At 42.7% G+C, this 26969-nt stretch overlaps 2 protein-coding genes across 7 annotated transcripts in view; one reads left to right on the top strand and one right to left on the bottom strand.

Moving 5' to 3' along the window:
* Positions 1 to 13650, bottom strand: part of LOC132656207 (uncharacterized) — a 60585-nt gene extending 46935 nt beyond the window's left edge. Inside the window, exon 1 of the mRNA XM_060390621.1 lies at positions 13496 to 13650. Within this exon, the coding sequence (XP_060246604.1) occupies positions 13496 to 13650 (155 nt within the window). The remainder of the gene's footprint in view (positions 1 to 13495) is intronic.
* The window catches only part of Lrrc3b (leucine rich repeat containing 3B), an 87558-nt gene that overhangs the window by 10416 nt on the left and 50173 nt on the right, over positions 1 to 26969 (top strand). Inside the window, exon 1 of one of the 6 annotated variants that reach the window (XM_060390995.1) lies at positions 2016 to 2258. The exons of the other annotated variants lie outside the window; for them this stretch is intronic. The gene's annotated coding sequence lies outside the window, so the exon portion shown is untranslated. Of the gene's footprint in view, positions 1 to 2015; positions 2259 to 26969 lie in introns of those variants that run through there. 6 annotated transcript variants of the gene reach the window in all.

Here is a 26969-nt window from a genome sequence, read left to right as displayed (position 1 = left end):
AGAGCACTTGTTGCTTTTGACCTGAGTTCAGTTCTTAGCACTCACATGGCAGCTCAGAACTATCCATAACTCTAGTTCCAGGGAATCCAATCCCTCTTCAGGCCACTACAGGCACTGCATGCATGTACCACACAGATATACATGCAGACAGAACACCTGTACTCATCATATAAAAAATAAAGATAAAGTAAACAAATAAAACAAGCATGGGAAGATGTTCCAGAGCTCTGAACAAAGCTTATTGTCTGTTCCAGGGTCATCAAAATTGACTTCCTAGAGCCTGAGGCAGTTAGACTGACTGCAAAAAATGGTCATAGGGGCCCCTCCAACAATGAAGACAGATGAGGCAACACATTAGCAGAGGCAGAGTGGGGACCTCTATGTGGCTCTAGGGGAGGAGGGTTTAATTTGCTTGGGGCTTTGAGGCTCCAGGAGGTAAGTTGCTGACTCCTGTTGTCTATTGACTGTACCCAGCCAGGGCAGGATTTCAGCTTTTCTGAGCACAAGCCTGAAGCTCAGGTTGTGTCTGAGAGCTCCTCAGTGCATTGGTTGGACTCAGTCACCTAAAAATGAATGTGAAAGCCTTTATGGCAACATGTGACTGTAATTTCAGCACTTAGGAAGGTGAGACAGGAGGATCATGAGCTTAAGAATGGCTTGGGCTACAAAGTGAGAGGCATTTTATTAATGCAAACAAACAAACAAACAAAAAAGCAAGACAGAACAGACATTTGGCCTGTATTCAGGCTCCCACCACAGAGGGGAGTCTAAGTTCCAAGCCTGTTTAAATGTGCTAAGGTATGCAACTGAAATTCCTCACTGTGATTGTGATTCTGCCTGTCAGTATAAGTGAGCATAGGTGAGTCCAGTAAGCTCAGACATCACTTTTCTGCCAAATGCTTACTGTATTTCTTGCCCTCTATACCTTACTACGAGAAGTCTTTGGATGATGGAAGTCGAGCCTGTGCAAATCAGACAAGTGTTGGTATAATCCACAGGTCCCTGTGTTTTGTGACAGAAGCAGACCCAGAACAGACTCAAAATAGCTCAGTCATTCCCAAATGCCCGCCCATGCCTGCTAAATTCAAACAGTGGATAAAGGAAGAGATCTAAGGACACATTTCCTGCTTCCTTCTGTGCACAACACTCTGTAGAGTCTGATTTTGCATGCTGGAAATCTGAAAGCCAGAGATCAAGCAGGGACTTGGGAGTCTGTGCAGCAGGAGTGCAGGATGCCAGGGAGCTCCTTGGACTGTTCAGTTAGCTCCTTCCTGGAGATGGGGGCGGAGCTCCTTTCTGTTCAGGGCTCATTTACACCAGTGTCAGTCAGGGTGCTATCAGCCTGAACTTGGCTTTGTCATTCTTCTCTCTTGCTCCTTTTCCATTCTAGTCTAATTTTGATCATGCAAGATTTCAAGGACATGATCAAACCCCGCCAAATGCTAGCTATTCTTAATTGAGAGACTGAGCTCAGCGGACCCTGGCTTTGGCATTGTCAGGAGACATACACACTCCACACACATCATTTGACCCACATCACATCACTGGATTAAAGGGATTCTGAAACTGTCTTTGTGAAAACTTCAGGTTTATTATACTGTCACCCATGTTGTTGTCTGATTTGAGTTATACTTATTTATTTACGTGTTGCCCAATTTAGCATGGTCACAGGTAGTTTCAATGAACCAGGCAAGCCTTGAAATGGGATACCTGACTAACAAGAGCTTCCTTGTTGCATGTTTAACCACAGTTGCTTCAGGAGCTGACCTGAACTTTGAAGTTCTACTCACCCCTAGACACCCAAAGCCTAAGCCATCTGAGTCCTAAGGACTGACACATCTTTTGTCTTTGTAGATCTTCCCCAGCTCTTCCTCTGACCACTGTAAGTGCTGATCCGAAAACGATCCCAGGCACCCCTCTTCTGAGTACGTACATCTCACACATGACACATTACCTACTCAGCACTGGTGATATTGAATTTGTTGGAAATAAAGATGGAAAAGCAAATGCATCATAATTCAAGCCTCTGGGCGGTAGCATTTGAGGATGGAGCCTTTGAGACATGGTTAGGATGAGAGGGTGTCATGTAGGTGGCCTTTGAAATGGCATTGCTTCCCCATAAAAAGAGATAGCAAAGCTTGCTTCCTCTCTCAGTGCAAGAAAAACCTTGTAAAGATACAATGAGAAGACATTTACTGCTACCCAAGCAAAGCTCATGCAAGACTCAGCCCTGCTTCACCTTCTACAGAAAGAAAAAGGTAAGATAAAAATTTCTATTGTTGAAGCCACTCTGATTAATATCATCTTGAAAGGAAGTTACTATAGGACAATATGGGGCCACACCTGCCTCCAGATGAGGAAGAAGATACCTGCTTCATTACCAGGGCTAAACTACAGTCTGACCTTCAACACCTATGTACCGATTGAATGTGTGAACTCTAGTGAAGAGAATAACAGGTATTCCACTTGGATAGTTTGGAAACAGTTCATTCAATGTTAAAGAATTCCTGTAATGTTAATTTGAAATAAAGATAAATTAGATTTTCTTAGGAATGTGCGCACACATACACACCACCACCACTACAAGATGTTAATGAGCTTGCCTTTCCTTACCCATCACCCCATGGAGACATAATGATAGTAAAATGAATGCAGTCAGCATGCTTTTCTACTTACCCAGCATGCAGCAGGCAACTGTGTCTAAGCATTAGCGATTTTATCAAGGTCTCCTGGAACTAACTCTTTTCGATAGAGAGCTTTCAAGTTTGGATCCTGACTTGCCAAATCCTCATTTCCATGAGCTTATGGAAAGAAAATTGGCTGACCCTTCCGTTTACAAGAGTTAAAACCCTGGTATCAGCAAGGCCTCCAGGTCCAGTAGTCCGGCTGCCACAGCAAGTAGGATTTTCTGAAAAACTGGTGGCTGCGGAATTCTCTCTTGCTATAAGAAATGACTCAGAAACTATAAGAAATTCACTCCATGGGGCTTGGTACTTGTCAGCAGAGACATGATTTCCTCAAGGTACTCCTCTTTAATCACATCGGTGCAGCTGAGTTCAGAACCTGTGGGTGTGGGGTTTGAAGAGTCTGACGTGCTTAGGTAACAGCATTCCAGTTGTGTAATGGAGAAAACATTGGCAATATTAAATAGTAGGTCAGGTCGCATCTCTCCCTCTCTCTCTACCAGTGTCTCTCTTAGTGTTACAACAGGAAAAAGATTTCTAAGGTCAACAATGCTGGTTTTAGCCAGGGTTGTTTCTATCTATTAGACAATAGTGTCATGCTTATGAGGGCCTCCAACATGAGTTCATTTCTCCTGAACCTGTATCTACTATGCCAGTCTCACTTTGCTGTCTGTTGGGAGGGCCCTGCAGAGCTGTGTGGAGTAGCTGACAGAAGTCATTTAGTTATTACAAGGAAGATGAATTCACTTTTCTTGCCGGAGGTGGAAGAGTCGCCTGTCTGAAGGAGAAACTTGCTGATTTATTGAGCTACTTGGAAATTGGTGTAAGCTTCTCACTCTCTAACATTTCCCAGTCCACATCAGCTCCAGGACTTCCTCTTGTGAGCTTTCTCTTGCCTCCATGCAGAGTCATGAGGAACTTCTCACCGGTTTGAGTGGAGTACAAAGCATCAGCACAACTATGACTAGGCCCAGGTGGAGGAATGGACCGTACAGAGAGCAGTGCTGCCAGTAACAAGCCATCTATAGGAGGAATCTTTACCGTGGTTTTTGCAGAGGACTCTTTGGCAATCTGCTTGAATTTGTGCGTAGCATATATAGATATAGAGACAACCCAGACTAGTCTCTAACTCATAGTCCTCCCAGCTCAGCCTTCCAAGTGCCAAAACCACTGGTCCAAAGCACTCTGAGCATTATACAGACTCTGCTACTATTTCCTATTTGTTATCAATAATTAAGCAATCTACTTTAAGTACCACAGCTCAGGAGTTTTCTTAGGTAATAGTGAGATGTGTTTGACTTGCCTGGGCTTGACTGCCTGCCCATGTGCATGTCATATTTCAAAAGACAAATAGCAAAGAATTTAAAATTCTGATTTGAATTCTTTAATTTTGTTTTAATGACTGCATCCTTCTGGTCTGTGAATGCAGTGTCCACAGGAAAGACTACCAGCATCGCCGACACCTGCCCCTTGTGTCTAAATGGCTTCTATTTTACCCCTCTAGGTAGTATGAGTTCTAGGTTCAGGAGAGATCAACCACATGGTTTTAAAGCTATACTATTTTAAGACTGCAAGGACCTCTATAGCCCTAAGCAAAGGGAAACTGTGACTTTTACTAAGGACTTCAAAGGAACAGGTGTTGGTGATATAATCTGTGGCATGCCTTTAGCATGGAAGACAACACCCATTCCACTTAGAGGTCAAAGGGAAAAAAATCAGCAAATATTCCTGACAATTGTCAACCAGTATTGTCTCCATACAGGTGAGGCCTGTACACGGATTCTAAACTAGCATCTTTGCTTGTTATGTTTAAAAATATACATAGCATAATTCAACCTAAAATGTGGTTAGCTCTTCTGTGGGAGAAAAATACGTCTTCATTTATTCAGAACAATCTTAGGTTATCTTTAACAACAATGACGAAATGTTTTAAGTATCCTCATCACTGTTTCTTGCTACTTTTTTCTAATGTTGGGGACTGAAGCTGATTGCTTTGCACAGGCCAGGCCATTACTACGTGGCGAAGCATCAGCCGCCGATGTTTATTCTTCACCTTTTTTGGAGTGAGAGTGGTGTTTGGGGTATGTCAACACTGTCTGTGATAAGGATGTTGAATGTGGAAGTGAGCAGGGCACTGGAGTGGGAAGTGACGCCCTCGGGTTCTTTTCCACATGACTCATACAGTCTTCCTGACGCCTCTATACTAGCCAGGGTCAGGTGGACAAGGCTCAGCTATGATTTCATTTGCAGATGATGATACCCTCAGAGTCAGCTGACAGACCCCTAGAGTGACTTACCTTAAGAGTGCCTCTCATTGCCTTCTAGGATAGTGTTCTACTATTTCTTTCAAATACTTAATAACAACATTCAATACTCATACATCTGTATGTTTTTGTTTTACAAGACAAGCTCTTTCTAGAAACCACAAGCTGACCTTGCACTCATGATCATCCTCTCACAGCCTCCTAAAGGCTAGGTTTACAAATATGTGCCATCATGCCCAGTCTTCAGCATTCACATTCCGTATGGTCTTGGATAGTATTGTATTGTTCAACAGAAATTCATTGTCACTACCCATTTAGATACTTCAAAGTTTTCTTAGGTAGGGTTTCTATTGCTCTGATAAACTCAATAACCAAAAGCAACCTGGGGAAAAGGGTTTATTTCAGTTAACATATCCTATTCACTGTCCATTATGAAGGAAAGTCAAGAGCAGAAACTCAAGGCAGAAACCTAGAGATGACAGCTGAAGCAGAGGCCATGGAGGCATGCTGCTTATTGGGTTGCTCCTCATCGCTCGCTCAGCCTGCTCTCTTAAGTAACTCAGTACAGGCTGCCCAGAGTTGGCATACATGCAATGTGCTGGACCCTTCTACATCAATCATTAACCAAGAAAATGTTCAACACACATATCTACTGGCACCTGAGGGAGGCACCTCCTAAACTGAGGGTCCCTTTTCTCAAATGGCTCTATCTTGGTGCAAAGTTGACAAAAACTAATCAGTACACCACGCTAAGTAAGGTAAGAAAAAAATGCAATTATTCTCAATAGTATGTTTATCTCTACACATTAAAATATTTTAAAAATAATCAAATTAAATTTTATGGAGTTTTATTTAGATTATCTTCAAGAGATAGTCTAGGTTTTTTACTTAGACAACACTAAATACTAAACTCTGAATTTTCTTTTTTTTTTTTTTTGCTTTTTTCTTTATTTTATTTTTATGTTAATTACAGTTTGCTCACATTATATCCCAGCTGTAGCCCCCTCCTTCATTCCCTCCCAATCCCACCCTCCCTTCCTCATCTACTCCCAAGATCCTCTCCAAGTCCACTGATAGGGGAGGTCCTCCTCCCCTTCCTTCTGACCCTAGCCTATCAGGTCTCATCAGGACTGACTGCATTGTCTTCCTCTGTGGCCTGGTAAGGCTGGCCCCTGCCTCAAGGGGAGGTGATCAAAGAGCCAGCCTATGAGTACATGTCAGAGACAGCATCTGTTCCCATTACTACAGAACCCAATTGGAGACTGAGCTGCCATGGATTACATCTGAGCAGGGGATCTAGGTTATCTCCATGAATGGTCCTTGGTTGGAGTATCAGTCTCAGAAAAGACCCCTGTGCTCAGGTATTTATTTTGGTACTGTTGCTCTCCTTGTAGAGCTCCTGTCCTCTCCAGGTCTTACTATCTCCCCCTTCTTTTATAAGATTCCCTGCACTCTGCCCAAAGTTTGGTTATGAGTCTGGGCATCTGCTTTGATACCTGGCTGGGTAGAGTCTTTCAGAGGCCCTGTGTGGTAGGCTCCTGTCCTGTTTCCCTTTTTCTCCTTCTTCCAATGTCCATTCCGTTTGTCTCTCTGAGTGAGGATTGATCATCTTGCCCAGAGTCCTTCTTCTCGCTTGGCTTCTTTAGGTGTACAGACTTTTGTTGGTTTATCTTATATTATATGTCTACTATCTATTTATAAATGTAAACTCTGAATTTTCATTAGAAATATTTGTCTTCTTTTGAGATTTCATAAAATATATGGCTTACATATATGATATATAGTCAGGTTGCCCCCTACATATTAAAAATTTTTCAAATAATGGAAAAGTATTTTTATTTAATTTAACCACAGTTACATAAAATTAAACATTTTTTTTTCATTCACACTAGCTATATTCTAAGTGCTTAGTAGCCCAACATGGCTGACAGAGAGCAGAGCTCTAATCTATATGTGGATGGTCTAGAGGCACAGAGTGAGTGCTAGTATCCCAGGATCAGGGCATAGTTTTACTAGGTCTATGGTAACACTCTGAATTTCTTCCTTAATCTTCTTGTGAAACAAATATTTTCCCCAAACCTCTATCATCTCTTTTTTTATGGCCCCCAAAGGGCCTTTACTCATGAATATTCATTATTTGTGTCCTAGGTACCCAGTGGTCTCTGCTTTATGGGCCTAAAGTTTAAAGATGAGTTTAGATAGAAAGATGGAGAAAGGAGATTGATGCTTCTTCTTCTGTTATGAAGAAAACTATCATTTTCCTTCTGTGAATTGTCCTGAAAGGCTCATACTTCAGGCACCTTTGACTCTGAACACATGTGCTCTAGATAAAAAAAAAAAAAAAAAAACCTAGGTTATTTTTGTTCTTCCTCCAGCCCCCAATATCTCCCTGAAGTGATCTAGAAGGTCTTCATTTTAGAATTCTGCCTTTAAGCACTCTTCTCTGCAGTTCTTCTGGCAATGGCTCTGAATATGTGTTTTGAAGACCTTGCTCTGGATGACAGGCTGTGACTGTTAGACCGTTCTGGGCCCTGCCCCAAACCAACTCGGTCAGAATCCTGAAAGTGCCTCATCTTGAGCAAATTCTCTTAGTAGTTCTTACACTTAGCAACCTCAAAATCATTTACTTTATCTTGATCCTCAACTTAGAAATCTGGGTTTTGGTGTGTTGATGCTGTTGTACAGAAGAAGGGCTCCATTATTTCACACAGGCTAGCTTCCAGTTAAAAATCCTCCTGCCTCAACTTCCTGAGAGATGTCAAAGCTGGGATTACGTATGTGCACCACCGTATCTGACCTGGATTCTCCAGTCCTAGTTTCTTTCTTTCTGTCTTTTTTTCATTTTTCACTGTTCCTGGAATGTGAGTCATCCTGAAGGGCCCACAGTATGGTGTTTACTATACTTCCTCTCTGTTCAGGTCATCTAACTATGGTACTGTGGTACCAACATATGGCTTGTGAGATGTTTTCAGGCACAGAAAGCAGAGAAGCCTGTGGAAAACTAAGTCTGTAAGATTGTTGTAGATATAGGGCCACCTGGACATGCTGTGATTTGGGAATATGAAGATGAAAGTTCTTTCCAGTTGGGTTGCAAGTCGAATGAAAAGGCACAAATGGCTGAAAAGGCTCGGGTTGGTTCAGAAAAAAAACATATTTGGTATTCTACCAAACATGGGTCTGAGAAAGAACACTGGAGAACTGAGACAAATTAAGGACTGAGCAGGGATGCAGAGCCTTGTGAGTGATAGGGAATAATGTAATAATTGCTGAGTCATATACTTCACAACCGTGGGAGATATACAGAGTACAGAGGCCTAGCAGTGCATAGCTCGTGGATCAAGGGTAAGTCACCAATCAGGGATCACAAGAGGCCAGTGGACAACATAATCTATGATGGGTTATCTCAAGTTATTGAAGACTGTCTGAGATCACAAGTCAGGAGATTCAGAGGGAGAATCCAAGGCTGCTTGAGAATGGGAAATAAGTCCTGTGTTTTAGCAGCCTGGTAGCAAGAAGAAGCCTGAGACCTTGGCCTTGAAGTTATGTACACTGACTCAGACACTGAGGCTGCTGATTTAGGAGGAGCTGGGTGAGCTGGAGGACCACTTCTGTGCTCACTGAACAAGCTAAGAAGCACTGGCAGTGTGCATCCTAAAGAGAGTGCCTTCCTAGGGAAACACTACCAACACTCAGGCAGATGTAGCTCACCTGGAAGCTCAGGGTCCATGCACTAAAGTCAACAGAATAGAGTCACCATTCCCCAAGCTCAGGTCAGTGCAGAGCCACCTTCCATGCACCCAGATCAACACAGCACAGACCCACTCATCCCATTCTCAGACCAGCACAATACAGAGTCATTGGTCCGTGTAGCCAGATCCACACGAGAGCCGCCCGTCCATGCACCTGTTTCAATACAATGCAGAGCTCTGCTACTACCCGAGAGCGTTGGACTAGATGTGGCAAAAAAGGTCATGGAAAATGCTGGGGAGAGGAGTGAAGTGGTAAGCTAGCTGTTATTGCCAGTAATGCCTGGTGCTCAGGGCCGTGCCAAGTACTCTGTCCACTGCCGTCAGTATTCCTTCAGCTGAATGGACTGGAATGGAGGAGTAACTCGATAAGATAAGCATTCTCTTTAAACATTATTCTTGTTTCAGTAGAGATTCCCTCACCTCTATCTATGTCTATCTCTATATCTATCAGAAACTTAAGAGATTCATTTTTTTTCCCAGAGGACTCCACAGAGTTTTGATTTATGTGGTTAGCTGTAGTAACCATAATAGAAAATAACCCTAAGGAATGTTTATTAATTTTAAAATAAGAGTAAGAAAATGATAATAAATTTATGTAAAAAGAACTATATTTTTTCAAAAAAGTTAATGTGTTAAGGAGCTAGGCCTAGCTATGTTACATTTCCCTGCTGCCCAGAGTAACACAGGACAGCTGGATACACATATGCTTCTGGTTTTTTTAAAGATTTATTTAAATGATGTGTCTGTGTATGGCTATGTGCCCAAATGTGCAGGTGCCTGCAAGGGCCAGAGGCATAAAATTTCTTGGAGCTGGACATATAGGCAGTTATAAAGCACCTAGCATGGGTGCTAGGAACTTAACTAGGGTCCTCTGCAAGAGCAGTACCTGCTCTGAACCGTGGAGCCCTCTCTACAGGCCCATGTCTTCCCTGTGTTGTCACACCAATGTGAGGAAGATTTCAGGACCCTCCACTGTATACGTGTAAAAGAACAGGCACAGAGAAAATGAAGGCATGTACCATACTCACAGCATACTCACGGGGAAGGAGAAAAGATGGATAGACATTAGAAACCCATATAATACAGAATGGAAGACAGGGAAGAGTCTTTGAAATGTCCTGGAAACATTGCTCCACCATCCCCAAGCCAAGCAGGTGTCCTGCCCATGAGGCAGGACTGAGGTGAGAAGGGGGAAGGTCTGGTTTCAGATCAGTGAGTATTTTATAGTATGATCTTTCACAGGCTGCACTCAGGATGAGCAGTTACTATGAACTCAGTCAAGTCACCCAGAAGCTGTGAGATCTTGGACAATATACCCATGTCACTGGGGTCAGAATACTGGACTGATAAATACAGTGAATATGAAATGGCAGGAATCTATGACAGGCCTGAAGAGTGATTTAGTAGTCTTAAGGATTCCATTGCTGTCACAGTTTGCCTTAGAAGCATGTCCTTGAGACTTTTCAATCTTAGTCTGAGTAGGAAATGAATAAAAAGGCCCCCAGCCTGCTATCAGAGGGATATAGGCAGCAACTGTGTGTCTTCAGAGTTGTGCTCTTGTTTGTTGAGATGCAGTTCCCTTAAGCCTGAAAACCTGGCCTAAGCTTGGCAAGCTTTCTATTTCATTTCTTTACATTTATTTTGTGGGAGGAACAAGGGGAGGCATATTTAGCATGGTGGCATGTGGAGGAGAGAGGGAAATCTGTGAGAATCTTTCTTTCTACTATGTGGGTTCTGGGAATAAACTTAAATCATTGGGCCTGCCAGCCTGTGCTTTTCACTCCCTGAGCAATCTCACTGGCTCCAGTGTCCATACTTCTTGGACAACCTTTTGCCAGCTAAGTATGCACAGACACAGATTCACACCTGTTCGTACACAGCACCTAAGAAATGTAACCGTCTTCCACTCAGTGTCCCCTAGCATGGCGCTGTGCTCTTTGAAGGGATTTCAGATGGGTATATTTTTTGTGCATACTTATAAGTACTTCCAGAATCATAAGAAAAATACAGCAAGCATCACGAAATCATTTATATCAGTCTTGTTTTTTTGCTAATAATGTAATAAAATGGAATTTTGGAAAGAGAGTTCCTTATTAGCAGTCCAGGTGGAATGTGATACAGTAAAGACCCTGCACTGGTATCAAGTGACTGACATGGAAAGCACCGACTTCATTGTATCCATGAGGCTTTTGTTCTCAGGAGTTCAGAAGAGACCACTTCTGCGGTGACACAGGACACTTGTCAGGAGAGTGTGTATTCTTCATTGGGTTGATAACTTATTCTAAAATGTCCTTTTGGGAACCTGCGTTATTTCACATTTACTTCTGATTGATTGTTGTGGGTACTTGGAGTGTTAGATTTTTAACCTGGATATAATTAGAGGAAACAAGCAGGCAAATTAAAATGAAAAGAAATTATGTAAAACAACTGGCCCTGGATTCTACACAAATGTCAGTGTCAAAAAGCACATGAAAAAACAGGGCTGAAACAATTAAAATTAAAGGAGATTGAAGAGACATAGCCACTAAATCAGCATGTCATCCTTCATGGTGCCCACTTCAAAACAAAGGTCCATGAGGCACAATCTGGAGCTCTTAAGGAAGTTTGAGAGAGAATAGCTTATTGGAAAACAGGATGGTTATAAATTGTTGTCTTCCTCAATGTAATAAATATCATTATAGATCATATTCTCAGCTTCAGAACTTCGGCCTCAAAGCAGGAAGTGCATCCATGTCCTCAACTAATATTCCAGTAGCCCAAAGTTTATCTACCCGCACTAATTATCACACATACTGTTCCTCCCTATAAGTACAAGTGCAAATCATGTGGATCCCAGAACACATACGTATATAGGCAAAGATACAGTCATAAACATACATACACACACATAGTAACATATATACATGTATACATACACATAAAAATGTCTATATGGACATGTACATTAAGGCACATATCCAGGTACATCCATTCATAAATCCACCCATACAAACATACATACTTACACACTTAGAAGACAGTGAATGTTATAGGATACGAATAGCCTCTGGAGCATTCTTTTTTCAGTATTACAGTCTTTCTGAAGACTTAGACTTAAAACATTTCAAAAAGAATTGAAAACTATTAGATCATTTTGAGTTTTGTATGTCTTAGACATAAATCCAAAAATCTAAAAATACTATTGCATAGAGCAAGGAACAGGTGTTGAGAGGAAAAAACATTTCCTTGAGCCACCAGAGGACCATGTCCGTACCATTCAGAGACCTACCAAGGCTGATTACGCCACAGACAAGATCTCACTACAAAGGAGTTATGAGCCATCAAGGTGAGCTCTGGCCCTGTAGCTGAGGACAGTTGACTGCCTTGGTTTCAGTGGGTGCATAGACATTGCTTGTTACCAGCAATCAAAGGATGCCACAGCTCAGACTCTACTGTTGTCTACGTGGTTTTGTGAATTTACTATTCCTCCACTCCATGTTTAGACTGGTCATTGTGTACAGGCCTTGTTCTTAGAACTAGGGTAAGGCAGTTTAAATTCGACCTGTAATAGTCTGAATTTTGGAGATGGAGGGAGAAAAAGTACTTAGACACATCAGTAAGTAGATGGGAGACTTCAAACACTGCTAAGTATTTTAAGGAAAACAAAAACACGCAAGGTTCAAAGTGCCTGTCTTCTGAGGAGATCCACAGCCACTGCTGTCAAAAACGTCTTGTTTTCATGCCTTTTCCCAGATTGACTTCACCCTGACACAGCAATTCCAGAGTCATCTACATCTTCTGGATCAGCACAGATCCAGAATCAACGAAGATTGTTGTCTGGCTGTGCCACATGACCAGAGGTTGGAACTAACTGAAAATTACAGAATTGTTCTCTTCTTCCTCTGACAGATGCATGTGCTGTTCTTGCTCCTTAGCACCCCCAACATAGGCCTGGGTGTCTTCAAAGATGCTGATCCCCAACCCACCAGAAATCTCATTGCTGCTCATATTGACAGGGAGAACAAAGAGTTAGAGTCCCTGGCAGATGTGTCTGGAAGCCTCCCCGCAGTCCCCAGCACTGCCACCCTGGCATGTCTCTGAATTACTATCTGCTTTTGCTAATTCGATGTGACAGGTCTCTAAAGCAATTTCTGTTTGTGTCCAAGCAGGGTGGGGGAGAGCAGACACTTCATTCTCCTTGTGATGCTCATCAAATCCATTTGGACTCGTTTCCTGGAGGCATTAAATATGTTTTATCTTTTCTTCAGTCACCTTTCCAGTTAGCTCCAGTAATTATATTCTATCTGCAGTGCTCGAGTTTCCCCCAGAGTGTGGAGCTGTGATCGGCCTTCAGCCAGGAGGCCACCAAGGACAAAGAACAAAGCAAAACCTTTTTGTATTGAGATTTCCAGCTTTTGAAACTCAGGCAAAAAGCTTGCCCCTTGTGTGAACTTTGATGAGGGGACAGACTGTGTTGGGCTCATAATGTCACTCTAATCCCATGTCCCTGGTTTCTACCTGGGTGGAATGTGCGGGCTCCAGATGGCAGGGCTTGGGAGAGGCAGCATGCAGTGTTGTAGGATGAGTGCGCCTTGACTACCAGGCCATAATCCTGGTCCAAGGCCTGACCTACAGCAGCCCTTGTACATATGTGTCAGCATCCTCCTCCATTATGATTCCTTGTCCTCAGGGGTCCCTTCCTACCACCCTGCCCTCCGTTTCAGCAGTCTGAGCAGAGAACCTCCACTGTCTATCAGCTGCAGAGCTCCTGAGCTCATGTTTCCCCTTATTCAACATGCCCCTCTCTGGATCATCCCACCCTTGCTGTTCAACTTTCTGGAACTTTAGCTCAAAAGTCACTATAAGAACAGTGCCGCTCCACGGTTCTTCACACTTTAGCACTTTACGCTGATGGAATTTCTTCAAAGATTCTCTCAAGACTTCCAGGATTTGTATTTTGTGGTCATTGTCCATTTTCATCAACCCTGAGTCCAATCAGAGCAAAGATCTGTGCCCCCCATTCCCCAATATATCATCACCTGCACATACTAAACACTCAGTAAAGAACTTCCCTGCCCCACATGCAGTCTTGGGTTCAAATAACACAAGGTTTCTGTGAGAACTTTGCAAAGTACAAACACCCTGCAAACTGCACTTTATTAATATGTCACTTTGCCCGTGAAGAACCTCCTTTACTCTGTCTTCCAGTATGTCTTCTGTATTCTTACTGTGTTGTGCCTCACTGTAGAGATGTGTCTTCCTGACACTTGTATCAATCCTAGATGATGGAGCTTTGAAGCAGGAGAAGCTTAAAACCTGCTACTTACCCAAAAAGCTCATGGACACCACTCTAGTCCCACAGAGTACATGGCATTTAAATAGTGTTCACAGTCAGGTAGAGAGACTTTTTTCAGAGTTTAGGCCATGGGCAGCTTAACTGCTCCGAGACTGGTCTCAGGAAAATGGCATCATGTCCAAGAATTGAGAAGCATAGAGACCTGAACGGAGGCAACTCTGTGACTTTGGTTTATTGTCCTCTACTAGACAATAGTGCTGTAATGAAGAACACTTGATGGCGAACACATCTTGCCTGTGGATGGCATATGTAATTTTCTTCATCTATTTACCTTTGTGGGAAGTTTTCAACCTTTCCTATTTATAACCTTTTCAGACTTCAATCAATATGTAGAGTATGTTGGCTCTGAAAGAGGCTTGATTTAAATTGTGGAGGAAGAGGAAAGGGGGTTTCAGAAATCTCAATCCATTATTCATGATATTTAGAAAGAGGTGGATATTTTAGAAGTGTGAAACTATCCTGGTGGAAACTGAATTAGGCTGAGAGTGCTGATGTCAGGTGGTAGGAAGCCCTTGTTCCCTGACACCTTGTAGATAAGGTGCTGATGCTGCCACCCCACCCCCTCTGCCCTCATTTTCATAAGAAATGAGAAGAGGTTCTTTCATTTCAAGTAAGTGAATGTACGCAGCTTACAAAAATGAAACCAAGTTTTGAATCTGGGGAAATCTCTTTACTTTGAGCTCTAAAACTGTGTTCTCCCCATTTCCTGAAACTAAGACTCTGTCTTTAGCTGCTTTTCTGCCTCCTTCTTGCGAGAACCAGCATACTGTCAACAGGGCTAGGATGTGGGGTCTCTTTGTTAATTTCCCAGGAAGAGCCCTCCTAGGAGTACTTTCATTCATCCACTGTGAAAATGTGGATAGCACAAACCCCTGACTCGTAACTTGCTCATTGAAGCATTTTTCACTTTTGACTTGCCTGTCTTAAATGACCAGCAGTTGCAACACCCAACTGTCTCAAATTCCAAGAGAGTGTATTGTTCCATTAAAGCATCCTCTGTATAATAATGGGAATGCTTTGTGGGGGGAGAAGCAAGTTTCTTGAGAAGAGAACTAGAAAATGTCCTTTTCCCAGAGGATGGATTAACCCACCGTTTTCAGAAATGTTTCCAATGTGAGCCACTTATATAATCAAGAAAAATAATTAGAATAGAACCTGGAGTTCAGGTTGTCACAAGCAGTGCTTTCATTCTGTATCATCTGACTCAATGCTGTGTTGTCTCAGAGGAAAAAAAACCATCTCACAGAATCTTAGAATGGTGTGAGTAATCCTTTCCCTTGTGTGTACATTAAGGGAGCTTCTGAACTCTGGTAGAAAAACTAGCATTTGTGTTCTGTAGCTCACAGCAATGCCTTGCCCCAACTTATTTCTTTTGTGTGCTGTTTCCTGAGGAGGCTTTTGCTCAGAATCTTTAACAAGCAAAGCTATGTGAATGAACTGAAGAGAACATTCCTAGATGCCAACTGAGTGTCTATTTTTACCAGACCCTTCTTGCTATATTCCTCAAAATAAAAATAGACACATGCTCTGAGTTTCAGTTTCATGACAATAGACCTCTTGGTGGACACTCTTTTCCATCACACGGGAAAATGAATTTCCTCAGTTGGGTTCTACATCATTCATGCCAGAGTGCAGAACTGCTCCTTTTTGGCTTGTCCTCTTGGTTCATTGCCCTGGCCATTACAACCAGATCCATTTTCTGAAGATGCAGTTTTAATTTGATTACCTCCTTTTTTAAACCATTAGGTAACTCCACTGTCTATGATGCTGCAAGCCTGAACCTGGTACATGAGGCCACCTTGCACTTCTATGTTCATGAAGGCTGTGATCCAGACTGGCTTTATGCCATGATGCTTTCCTTTCGCTTCCCTCCACCTCTGGTGTGGTCTCTGCTTGGAACATTCGCCTCTCTGCTCTCGTGTATCCCATGCTATCCCATCCTTCTGTGGCCTGGGGTAGCAATAGTATAGAGGTTTCCATTAAGTAGGTGTGGTGACAGTAATGCCCTGCTTAATGAACTACTACCTTTTACATTTACTTCATCTATATTTTCTGCCTTTTTAAGTAGGTCATATATTTGTGTTTTATATTTCAAAGTTGGTTTAAAAATAACCACTGATCTAAGCTGATTCTTACACTCCATGTACCTCCCTCATCATCCATCTGATCACTGGGCTCTTAATCTCTGAGGGTCATGTAATGTGCTGTATCTATTCTGCTCTTCAACATTCACCAGAGTGTGTGGCATGAAGTCAGCATTAAGTATGACATAAGTGAAGCAACTGAGGGTTGAGAGAAGGGCCACTAGGTCCTGAAGAGAACTGGGATTAAATTTAATTGGAAAACATAAAATGATAATTCTGTGGGCCAAGAATTATTTTTAGAAACAATTCTAAAAATGGGATCTATTTATCTGTTGATAGGTCAGGATTCTTATTCAGCCATAAAGAATGAAACTGTGATCATTATGTTAAGTGTAATAGGTCATAGTTAGGCAAACACCATATTTTCTTTTATATAGGGAGTAGTATCAGTATACTAATGTGTGGTGTGTTATGTAGGTCATGAAAATAAAAAAAAACGCGGGGGGGGAGAAGAGGATGACTTGGTGAGGTTTTTGTTGCTGAGATAAAACCATAACCCAAAGCAACTTGCAGAGGAAAAAATTCCTTTTTTCTTACAGTGAACAAAGCCAGACAACAAGTTCCTGGTTGGGCTGGAAAGAGGAACTGAAGCAGAAACCGGGAAGGAACACACACACTGCTGCCTCACTCTCACTGGCTCATCAGCCTCCTTTTTAAGTTTTCTAATTTTTATTTTTAATCTAACGTAGGATAGGATCACCCGCCCAGGGGAGCATAACCTGGGGTGGCTTTGGCCTCCCACATGAATCATTCGTCAAGAAAATGCCAGGACACACATTTGTGTGCAGGTCAATCTAATGAATTCAAATTCTTAATTAAGATTTTCCTTTCTCAGGTGACTCGAGTTTGTGGTAAGTTGACACACACACACATACACACACACACAGACACAAATACACACACACACACACACACACACATACACATACACGTGCGCGCGTGCCCTAACGAAACCTATTAGTTTGTATACTAACTTAAGGGGATTTTTTTAAACGGTGGGATTTCCTTGAAATACTTGGAAAATTACTTCTTTTTCTCTGTAGGCTGAGCCTGTAAACCATTCTAAGAACTACAGTTAGAATGTTTGATTGGTACTCCATCAATGCCAAGCTACTGCACTAGAAGGTCCTCAGGTCCTATTGCTAACCAGTACCAGAGGTTGGCATTGAACCCAGATCTGGCTGCAGAGCCACTTTCACTGTCACAGGCTCATAGTGTCTCACTTCCTGTCCTGCTGTTCTGAATGATGGCAAGGGGAGCTAGGGTTGCTGAGACAGTATGTGATCAGACAGCATCTCCTGCACTATGATAAGAATACAATCAGCTGAGGTGGCATTTGGCTTCTGCAAAGCCCAGAGAAAGCTGCATGTACCTGTGGAACTCCAGTAGTTGGGCCAGCTGGGGCTCTGTCCCAGCTGAGGCTGGCAGGAGAGCCCCATGCTTTGTGGGAGCCTCTGCTTTTCCCAGTCTCTGCTTTGGCACCTGTTCCTGGCATCATATGCTGCTGGAAAACGTTAGATGTTACCTCATAGCTGTGAAGTTGGGTGGAAGACAGAAGCCAAGGAATAGCACCCTGGATCTGGGAAAGAAAATGCAGGCTGAGGAGAGGTTGGGGAGCAGTAGCTGTCTTGTTCTGTGCTTACAGCAAGAATGCATTGGAACCCTTCAGGCTACACAGCCAGCTCTATAGGACAAGATAGCCATCTTTTTCTGTTCATGTGTAAGCCCTCGCAGAAGTTTCCAGTGTTAGGATCCTGTTTGGCTCTTTAGATCACACACACCCCTGAAACCTACTTTAGCATTCAAACCAACCAACCAAACAACAGCAGCAACAACAAAAATCCTCACAGGTATTTCAGGATTAAAATTATTTTTAAATGCATACTTTTTAATTTAAAGGTCTACTAACAAAGCTACGAGAGCACTGAGCAGAATAAGCACAGTGACTCCCTAAGCAGCACTCTGCTAAAGGCATGTTCCCTTTTTCCAGGGGGCTGCTTTTCTCTGTGCTGTTCTTTAACACACCGTGAACATTTTTACCAGGACAGAAGCCCAGAGCTGTGATGTGCTGGAATATTTTTCTGGAGGTATTTGCTAGCATATAGCACTACCTGGGGCAAGGAGGAAGAGTAGGAATGGTAGCATGCCTGGTAAACCCACCCTTAGGGAGAGGTGGCCTCTCCAGGATGGAGTGCTGGAGTGAAAGAAACAATAAATGAGCTGCCAGGGAAAACGCTCGGTGTCCGAGGAAGGTAATACCCAAAAGACGAAAAAAACACCAGGGAGACATAGCTGTGGGACTAGGAAAATGGGAAGATATGAGTGGTAGTTATTGAGAAAACACTCTGACCAACTCCCTGACTCTTGTCATAGCCAGGGCCAAACTGAGTAGTTTCTCCCACAATCTAGGATTCCTGCCATTTTTCCCCAGATTAACATCTGGAGGCAAAGAAAGACTGGATAGACTGAGTTCAGATGGTGCAGAAACTGTCCTGTCATTAATAACGATTTAGAAGCAGCTGACATGTCAATTCTCACTGACCTGAGCCTGAGGGAGGCAGGTAGAGGACTGTAACAGAAAAACCTGTAAACTGTCAAAGGAAAAGTGCACAGGAGAGAAAGCGAACACTCTCCTCAACACCACACTAAGATAACTAGATGTTTGGAGAACCCTCGGCTGTGATGTTTCACTATCTGAAGGGATTTCTCTGACACCAGCTCAAAGCCAGGTTCTAGGGTATTAAACCCTCTAAGAGCTGTCTATTGCAAAGAGCCAACTGGACCCTGAGTGTGTGTGCTGAGGTAAGTGGCTACAAAGAGACGCCACACTGAAGACACTACATTTAATTCCTAAAGAATGAGTCATGTTGTATGGATAGTGGAGAGAATGCTTATAGTGTCCATACCTGGTGGCACCAGATGGCTCTATTTTTTCCATGACTAATTAACAACCCAAAATAGCCTGCATGATACATTTCCTAGATGGGGAAAGCAGTCCAGAGCCTGGCAGAATTTCTGTGATGCTCTTCTGTTCCCAGTCTGTTTCTAATAACCTGCACAATAATGAAATAGAATCATGATTTAAAATCGTCCAAAGACTGGGTGTCCTTGAAATACCAGAATGGATTTATAAAAATTCTGAAGTGCATTCTCATGCATTTCCCTGTTGCTGTGTCATCTATAGCAAGTCAAGCAAGCAGAAGGCAACTGCAATGGTAAGGGTGTGGGGAAGAGTCTGGCTGTGTATAGCAATGGCATTCACACTTTGCTGTACCCTAGGCATCTCCGGAAAGATCAAACACATCTAAATTCCAAGCTACAGTCCATACAAATTAAGTCAGAATTTCCAAGCATTGGAGGTTTGAAATTATTCCAGGAGGTTTGGATGCTTGGCTACAAATAAGGTGTGGTAGAGCAAGCCTTGATGAGAAATGCCAATATGCCACAGAACATGGCATAGAAAAGAGAAATAGTGAAGAGCAGGGAATAAGTTGGATTCTGTAGGCAGAGGAAACAGTAGATGCAAAAGAGATGAGAAGTGAGGTGTCAAGTTCCTTGTAACTCTGGCATGAAGGCCTGACTGGGAGCAGGCTGAGGATCACAAGGCAGCAGGATGCCTCCCAAGAGGCCTGGACCATCCTGACTCAGCTTTCATGGGCACTTTCATAGGGCATCTGTGAAAGAAACGAGCAACTGTTTGCTCAGTGTTCACGGTAAACAATGCCAAGGAGGAAGCAGAAAGTGTAAGCTTGTTTCACAAGAAGACGCTAGCGGTGTTTTAGAATGCCATTTCCTAACTTGAGCCATTACATTGTCCTCTCTGGGGGTTTATGTAGCATTTGCTGATATTTCTTTAAATGGACATCTCCTAACTTGAGCCATTATGCTGCCATCTCCAGAGGTTTGTATAGTGTTTCCTGGCATATTTCTTTAAATAGACTTGCTGATTTTCACTTAAATGTGTCTATAAAATCAATCCGTCTATATGCCCACCTCTCTATCTACTAAATATCTCCCTAGGTAGCAAGCTACAGCCTTTTTCATAGGTAGAAATTCACCTTTTGAAACAAATAGCACAGAAACAAATCAGGGTGGTTCCTTAGATACCTGTGTCTGAGGGTTTTTGTGGGAATGGGAAGTTAGTAAACAGTGTTGAAAAAAGAACAGCACCAATCAGGGTAGGCACCAAGCCTGAAGGATAAGGAGTGGCAATGGCAGCTCATAGGCAGTCATGGCCAGGGACCTATCAGATCCCTGCATGGGGATGATGGGTATTTTGTAGGAGTTGCCCTGAGAATGTGAGCAAGGTTGGCCTTGAGTCAACTTGAATGCTAACTGAAAAGCTGGAGGTCTGGTTGCAGAACCTGACAAAAATCACAATAGCCCATCTCCAAAGTGCTTTTAGATGGAGCCATCTCTTCTAATTCTGTCTACAGAAAAGGGCATTCCCTCTTGGCTTGATAATCCCGGCAATACTGTATTTGCTCTGAATGTAAATGAACCTAACTATATACCTTACAGATGAAGAGACCATGTCTTAGAGAGGCTGGGGGAGTAGCCAAGGTTTGCATAGCTAATTCCCAATAAAGCCTGTTCTCAAATTGAGGGTTTTTTTTTTTTTTTTTTCTTTTTACTGCAAAGACCTGATCTCCTTCTATACCTGCTCCTACAGGACTGTGCCTGGCTTTTCATTTCCCCAGATGATTTTGGCTCAATGATTTATGAGTGCCATGAAGAATCACTGCAGGGATGGAACTGATAGTTTCTGTAAAGCAAAACACGAGGCATATTGCTGCTGCTGCTGCTGCTGCTGCTGCTGCTGCTCCTGCTCCTGCTATTCTAAAGAGCAAGTATGCAGGGCTTAGCATGCAATGTAGCTAAGAGTTTAATGACAAATGAGTCCAAACACTAGAGTGGCTCAATACAGTGTTAGTCTTGGTGACATGATTATCTGAGGATATTTGAGGCTGGTTGATGGAGTGGGAATTGAAAATGTCTTCACTCTGTTCAGGACAGGAGGATTTATTTTGGTTGATAGTTCCAAGAGATATTGTCATGGCAGGGAAGGGATGCTGTAGGAACGAGAGATGGTCACGTTGCAACCACAGTTAAGAATGAGATTGATGTATGTTTCTGTTTATCTAGTCTGGGACCCCAAATGTGGAATTATGCCATCCATGCTTAATTAACCTAATCTAGATACTCCTCCTTACACAGACCCAGGGACTTGTTTCTCTGGTGGTTCTCAGTCCCCCAAGGCAGCAATCAAGGTTCCACACCTCACTGTCTTTCAGGAACTGATTGTGGTTCAGCTGTCATCAGTGCATGGCCTCTATGATTGCTGTTGCTTCCTTTCTAGCTATCTGTTGATGGGAAGGCTCAAGGACTAGGCTAGGAGACTCCCAGGGACCAAGTCTCAGAAGAGGCACCTGTCCTTGAACTCATTTCTTTAGCCAGAATTCAGTCACATGGTTACAATTAATAAGGCAGGCTGAAAGAAAAGAAAGAAAAATGGATCCTGGAAAGTATTCCTATCAGAGAAGCAGAAGAAAGGTCCCGTGTATAGAATACTGAAGATGGAATACCAGACTCCAATCAGGAGAGCCACTTATCAAGTTTGCCCATTTTAAATCACAATCAAGTGGTCCTGTTGTGTTTTACTCACAGAGTGGTATAAGATCCAAATTGAAGTGAAATGCGCAGGCTTAGTATGCAGGACACAGTTCAAGACAGGGAGAGGGAAAGCTAAGCTTAGATTCTTCCTTGTTGAGTAGCTGTTTAAATCGGCTCATTCATCCAATCCTTATGAGCTGAGCAGCTGTTAATTTAGTAACAAAAGTGCTGAAGGTACCTTTTTATGGGGTCCGGAGTATAGAAACAGAGGGCTGTGAGACAGTGTATGAAAACTATGAGATGTCAAATAGGCATCAAAGTCGTTGCTCCAGCTGTAGCTCAGTTAAATCCAAATTTCAAACCTGCTCTCTGGCTGCTGGCAAGGTCTGGTGTCTGCAGAGTAGTAAGGACTCATTGCCCTGGCATGAAGAGCAATCTCTGGTCCCTGCTGTGTGTCTCTCCTTCGGGTGCGGTTTATCCTCAGCTGTCCCATTCCACCTCCGTATTTGCTAAGTCACTTCTCAGTGTTGATGGCATTAGTCATTTAAACAGACTCGCTCCTGCTTCATGCCTTAGGAGCTCCAGAATTAGAGCGATTCATTAAACTATTTCCCTTTTGTCCTTTTTCCTTTTGCTGGAGTCATTTGGAGCTTCTTGGTTCTAGCCAGGGTGCTCATTGCCTCTGAGGTTGCCTTCTGAGCTGCTTGTTAGAGGATGCTTGCCTGGCCTTGCTTTCTGTACAGTGCTAGGCTATGAACTGATAGGCATAGCCTGTTCTAATGGTGTAGCAAAATGACTCATTCATTCCTGGGTGTTGCAGGTTAGGCTCCATCTTCCTTTTCAAGCTTTAATAAGTAAATAAGGAAGAGGAGAGAAAATCAGAAGGAGACTTTCTACTTTGATTATAAAATCTGTCTTGTGCCTGGGGCCTATCTGATCAAGATAGTCTTGACCACTCCCGACCAGCCAACTAAGAGGGTGCTGCCATACTAACTCAATAGATGTCAATTCACAACCAAAGTGTGCACAGATGTAGTTGTATGGTTTTCAAGTGCGCAGGACTCACCTGAGACTGTAAAATGGAGGCAGAGGTGATTTCACTCAGGGCCCTGGGGCTGCTGGTATCCCAGCCCCCACATCCTGAGTTTTGGGGAGCTGATTAGGCAGGTCCCAATCTCCCCAGCCAATCTCACTCATCTTTATACAGAACCCTTTCAGATGCTCTAACTCTGTGAGAAATAACTGGACTGTGTTACAATAATAAGAAATTACAGTCAGGAGAAGGAGGCTCTTTGTTGTTCCAGTCTACAGCATTTTCACTGATGCGTCCTCCACGTCATTGGGAGTAGGCATAGCTCAGGCAGTCTTACTCCTAGGACTGCATCTCCCCTGACTGTGGAAAGGAAAGGGCAGAAGCCTCTTCCTTTCAGTGCTGTGCTAAGGGGGACGTGAATGACTACAACAAAATGCCTGAGCACAGGACAATCAGCTATGAGGGTGAGCATGCATAACAATCCACAGATATCATCTTGCTTGATTAGACTTCTGTGGTATTTGATAGAAGTATTAGGATCATTATTTTAAGTAGACATTTTTCTTTCTTCTCTTTTTCTCTCCCTCTCTCTCTCTCTCTCTCTCTCTCTCTCTCTCTCTCTCTCTCTCTCTTTCTTTTGTAGTGCTAGGAAGCAAACCTAGGGCCCTCTGCCTGCCAGGCAAATTCTCCAACATGGAGCTGCATTCTCAGTGCCTTAATTATCGATAATATTTATTTTGAGGCAGTGTCTCACAGAGTTGCTCAGCCTTGCTTTGAACTCACTGTGTAGCCCATTCTGGTTTTAAACTTATGGTCTTCCTGCTCCAGCTTCCCACATAGATGGGATTACAGGCCTAGGCCACACTGTACAAACACTGCTACAAATCCCACATGCACTGTGCTTGCTGGTCGCCAAGCTTTGTGCCAATGGTAATCCCTTTAAATGCTCACAGCAATCATATAAAACAGATACTCTTGCGGTCTCCTCTGCACATGAGAAACTGAGGTACACAAAGGCTAAGTACATTCCCCAAATCAAGAGCTCAGAGTTCAGATCATAGTTGTCGCCCTCTGTTATGCTGTGTCTCTTCTGGTCTGACATGGGGAACTCCCATACTCATCTGCACAGAACTTCAGGGTATCCTTGTACTAGCTTTTGTCTTTTAATAAATCCTTCAGTCTTCATCTACCAACTGTGAAATGGGCTTTGCAGTTCTCTGAAAATCCCTCAAGATTGTTAAAAGGTTGAAATAACTTAATCCAAGAGAGAGTCTAAAAAAATATACAAAAATCGAGGACCATGACAGAAGTCCATGGGTAATACAGCAGAGTAGTACTAAGATAATTAGAATAGCAATGTCTAGATAACTAATGTATTCTGTATTCGTCTCTGTTTCCATGTTTTTGTGACTTCTTTAGGAAGAATTATTTTAGCCTGGACTCTCACTTAAATGACCAAACCTGTTTGAATTTTTATCATTTAGGTCTGAATATAGGCTATTTTGCAGAGGCTTAACGCCAATAAAAGATCCATCAACTGATTTTATTCATTCATGCATTGTGAAGGAGTATTTCCGATATTCCTTTCTAGGGAGTGTCATCTCATCCGGGTTGAAATGATTCTCCACACTGCCTGTATTTAGATCTTAGGTGTTTCGTGATGAAAGCTATTTCACCCTCGCATTTTCACACTCAAGTTTAGACCACGATTCTTGCTGTTTGCCTCATCCCCAAAAGCGTTCATTCTGCAAAAGCTCTCACATTTGTAAGAGTGTCAGAACTGTAGCTTCACACGTATTCCGTCTACCCCCGCAAATTTTAGCTGGAGATGAGGTACTGATTTCCTCAGCATCGATCACTGTGTCCAGTGGAAGAATTTAGGAGCCTGTAGCTGGGGGTGGTGTCACCCACCTGTGATCCCAGCACTCAGAAGGTGGGGACCAATGAAGAAATCAGGGTCATCTTCAGCCACCTAATGAGTATAAGAAGTTCAAGCCAGTGTGAGCTGCATGAGACACTGTCTACTCCCTTCCACTCTCTGCCCCTAAACCCACCAAGGTTTCCTCAATAAGAGATGAGGTGGGAGTTAGGAATGCCTCCTCTCTCTTTGCTGGGAGATTCCACATGCTCACTGGATGCTCCTACAACATACACATAAGGGCATCTCTAACTGGACTTGAGTTAGAAAAATAAATAAACAATAGTGTGAAGTTGGGGGAGGCTACTAGGAAGAAGTTAGTAGAAGTGGAGGGGAAATAGAGAGTAAATGTAATCATGGTTCATTGTATACACTTCAGATCTTGAGACTAAAGAAAAAGAATACAGTAAAAATACAAAACTAAGTTAAAAAATGGTAGAATCTGAGTGTGTTGCAGGCGTCTGATAATGCTTGAGGTGCCGGGGCCTCCAGACCATAGAATGGTCTTTTTCCTCTGTCAGAAAGTCACCAGAGAAAAGCAAGAGACTTTTAAACTGGGCTTCTGTTCTGTTTCATTTCATTTAAATGGATCGCAATTTGTTTCCTTTGGATCACAGACCATCATCATTCTTAAGTAAATGTTACTGTAAGATATTATTAGATTTCTTTAAGTAGATTATCAAATTCAAAACAGAACAAAAATGGAATTAGTTTTGTGTATGCAACTCAGTAACATTTTAAAAATGATTTAATGGGAGGAGAGTGCCAGTTGATAGCACCATCATTTCCTTTACTTGGCTTCCATAACAATGTTGATCATCTAGCCCTTTGAAGCTGCCTCTCTCAGACAGAGTGGTGAAAATGTACACTGTGTCTTCCAAAGCATTGCTCTACTTCTCTGGAATTGTTATAGAGAAAAGTTAAATAAAATAGGACGGCCTGTGAAGTGTTAGTTATAAGGTACTTTTGTGTAAAACATGCAGACAGCAATCAGAGGTGCGGGCACCAAGGCAAGAGCGCCCTGGGCAAAGTGGCCTGTGTCTGGTCTCAGCTGGGTCAAAATGGATGGGTTTCCTTTCTTTCCCAATCCTCCACCTTTTAACATTACAGTGTAGAAACAAACAGTGTGTATTTCAGGAGCCCATGATAGAGACGAGAATCATAGAGCATCAAAGAGAACATAGCCTCACAATACAAGCTGTCAATGTAAGAATTAACTTTCAAAAAAAGTTTTATCTGTGATCTAATCTGCTAATCTACATGGCACTAAAAGCACTCAGCAAAGGTCTTTAAAGAATGAAACAATTTGAAAAACATTCCAAGTAGATCGTTAATGCCTTTCAAACCTGTGTATAGGAGTGATTCAAGAGGTGTGTGTCACTGACTACAGTATCTTCAATGTGGACAAAACCACATGCACCAAGGGTCTTGTGCAGAGGGAATGAATCTCTAAACATGAATCCCATGATTTTTCTAATAAGACCATATTTACACCAAGCTTGGTCCCTCATTCCTGTAATAATAACACTCAGGAGGCTGAAGAAGGAGCCTGAGCTATATAATGAGATCCTGTGTCAAAATAATAAAGTGAGTATTATTTTTATTATCTGTGGGAATCTGCAGGTAGCATAAGTACCCAGGCCTTCCCCCCCCCCCAAACTCACCTTTGTTTTCAGCTTTATCCTGTGGTTATGACATGCTTAACCTAGAGAAGATTAGGAAAATGCTAATCAGTAACATTCAGGCATATAATCCAGCCTTTCATCACCTACACCTGTGAATTCCATGCCTTTGGCTGTTCTGCCATCAGTCTTGATCACCATGAGGTCTTCCTTTCACCTCTGAAGTATCCTTGTAGTGACCACACGATCTCGCATCCCATGGGTCATGGCTGGCAGTCCAAGCAGCCTTGGTGAAAAGTGCTTCTGTCTCCTGGTTCTTCACTATCATGGGTGATGCAGCCATGGATTTTTCTGTGCACACCAGTGACAGGCCCTTGTAGTGATAGGCACATGCTTCAAGAGACACAGCAACTCTGTAATGTTATATAAGCTACCGTGCCATTAATACAGCTCTCATTGATTTCTGAGGCAAACTTTACGATCTTGTTTGAATATTTCAGCTCAAGTTCAATGACCAAGATGGTATCTCTTATAGGCTTTTAGAGTCTGGAATTTTAGGAAACCATTAACGGCTCAAATGGACAGCAATTTCTCAGAAAACTTGAAA

Source organism: Meriones unguiculatus, chromosome 9 (genome assembly GCF_030254825.1).
Source record: "Meriones unguiculatus strain TT.TT164.6M chromosome 9, Bangor_MerUng_6.1, whole genome shotgun sequence".
NCBI lineage: Eukaryota > Metazoa > Chordata > Mammalia > Rodentia > Muridae > Meriones > Meriones unguiculatus.
This window is presented reverse-complemented; position numbering and strand designations above follow the sequence as displayed.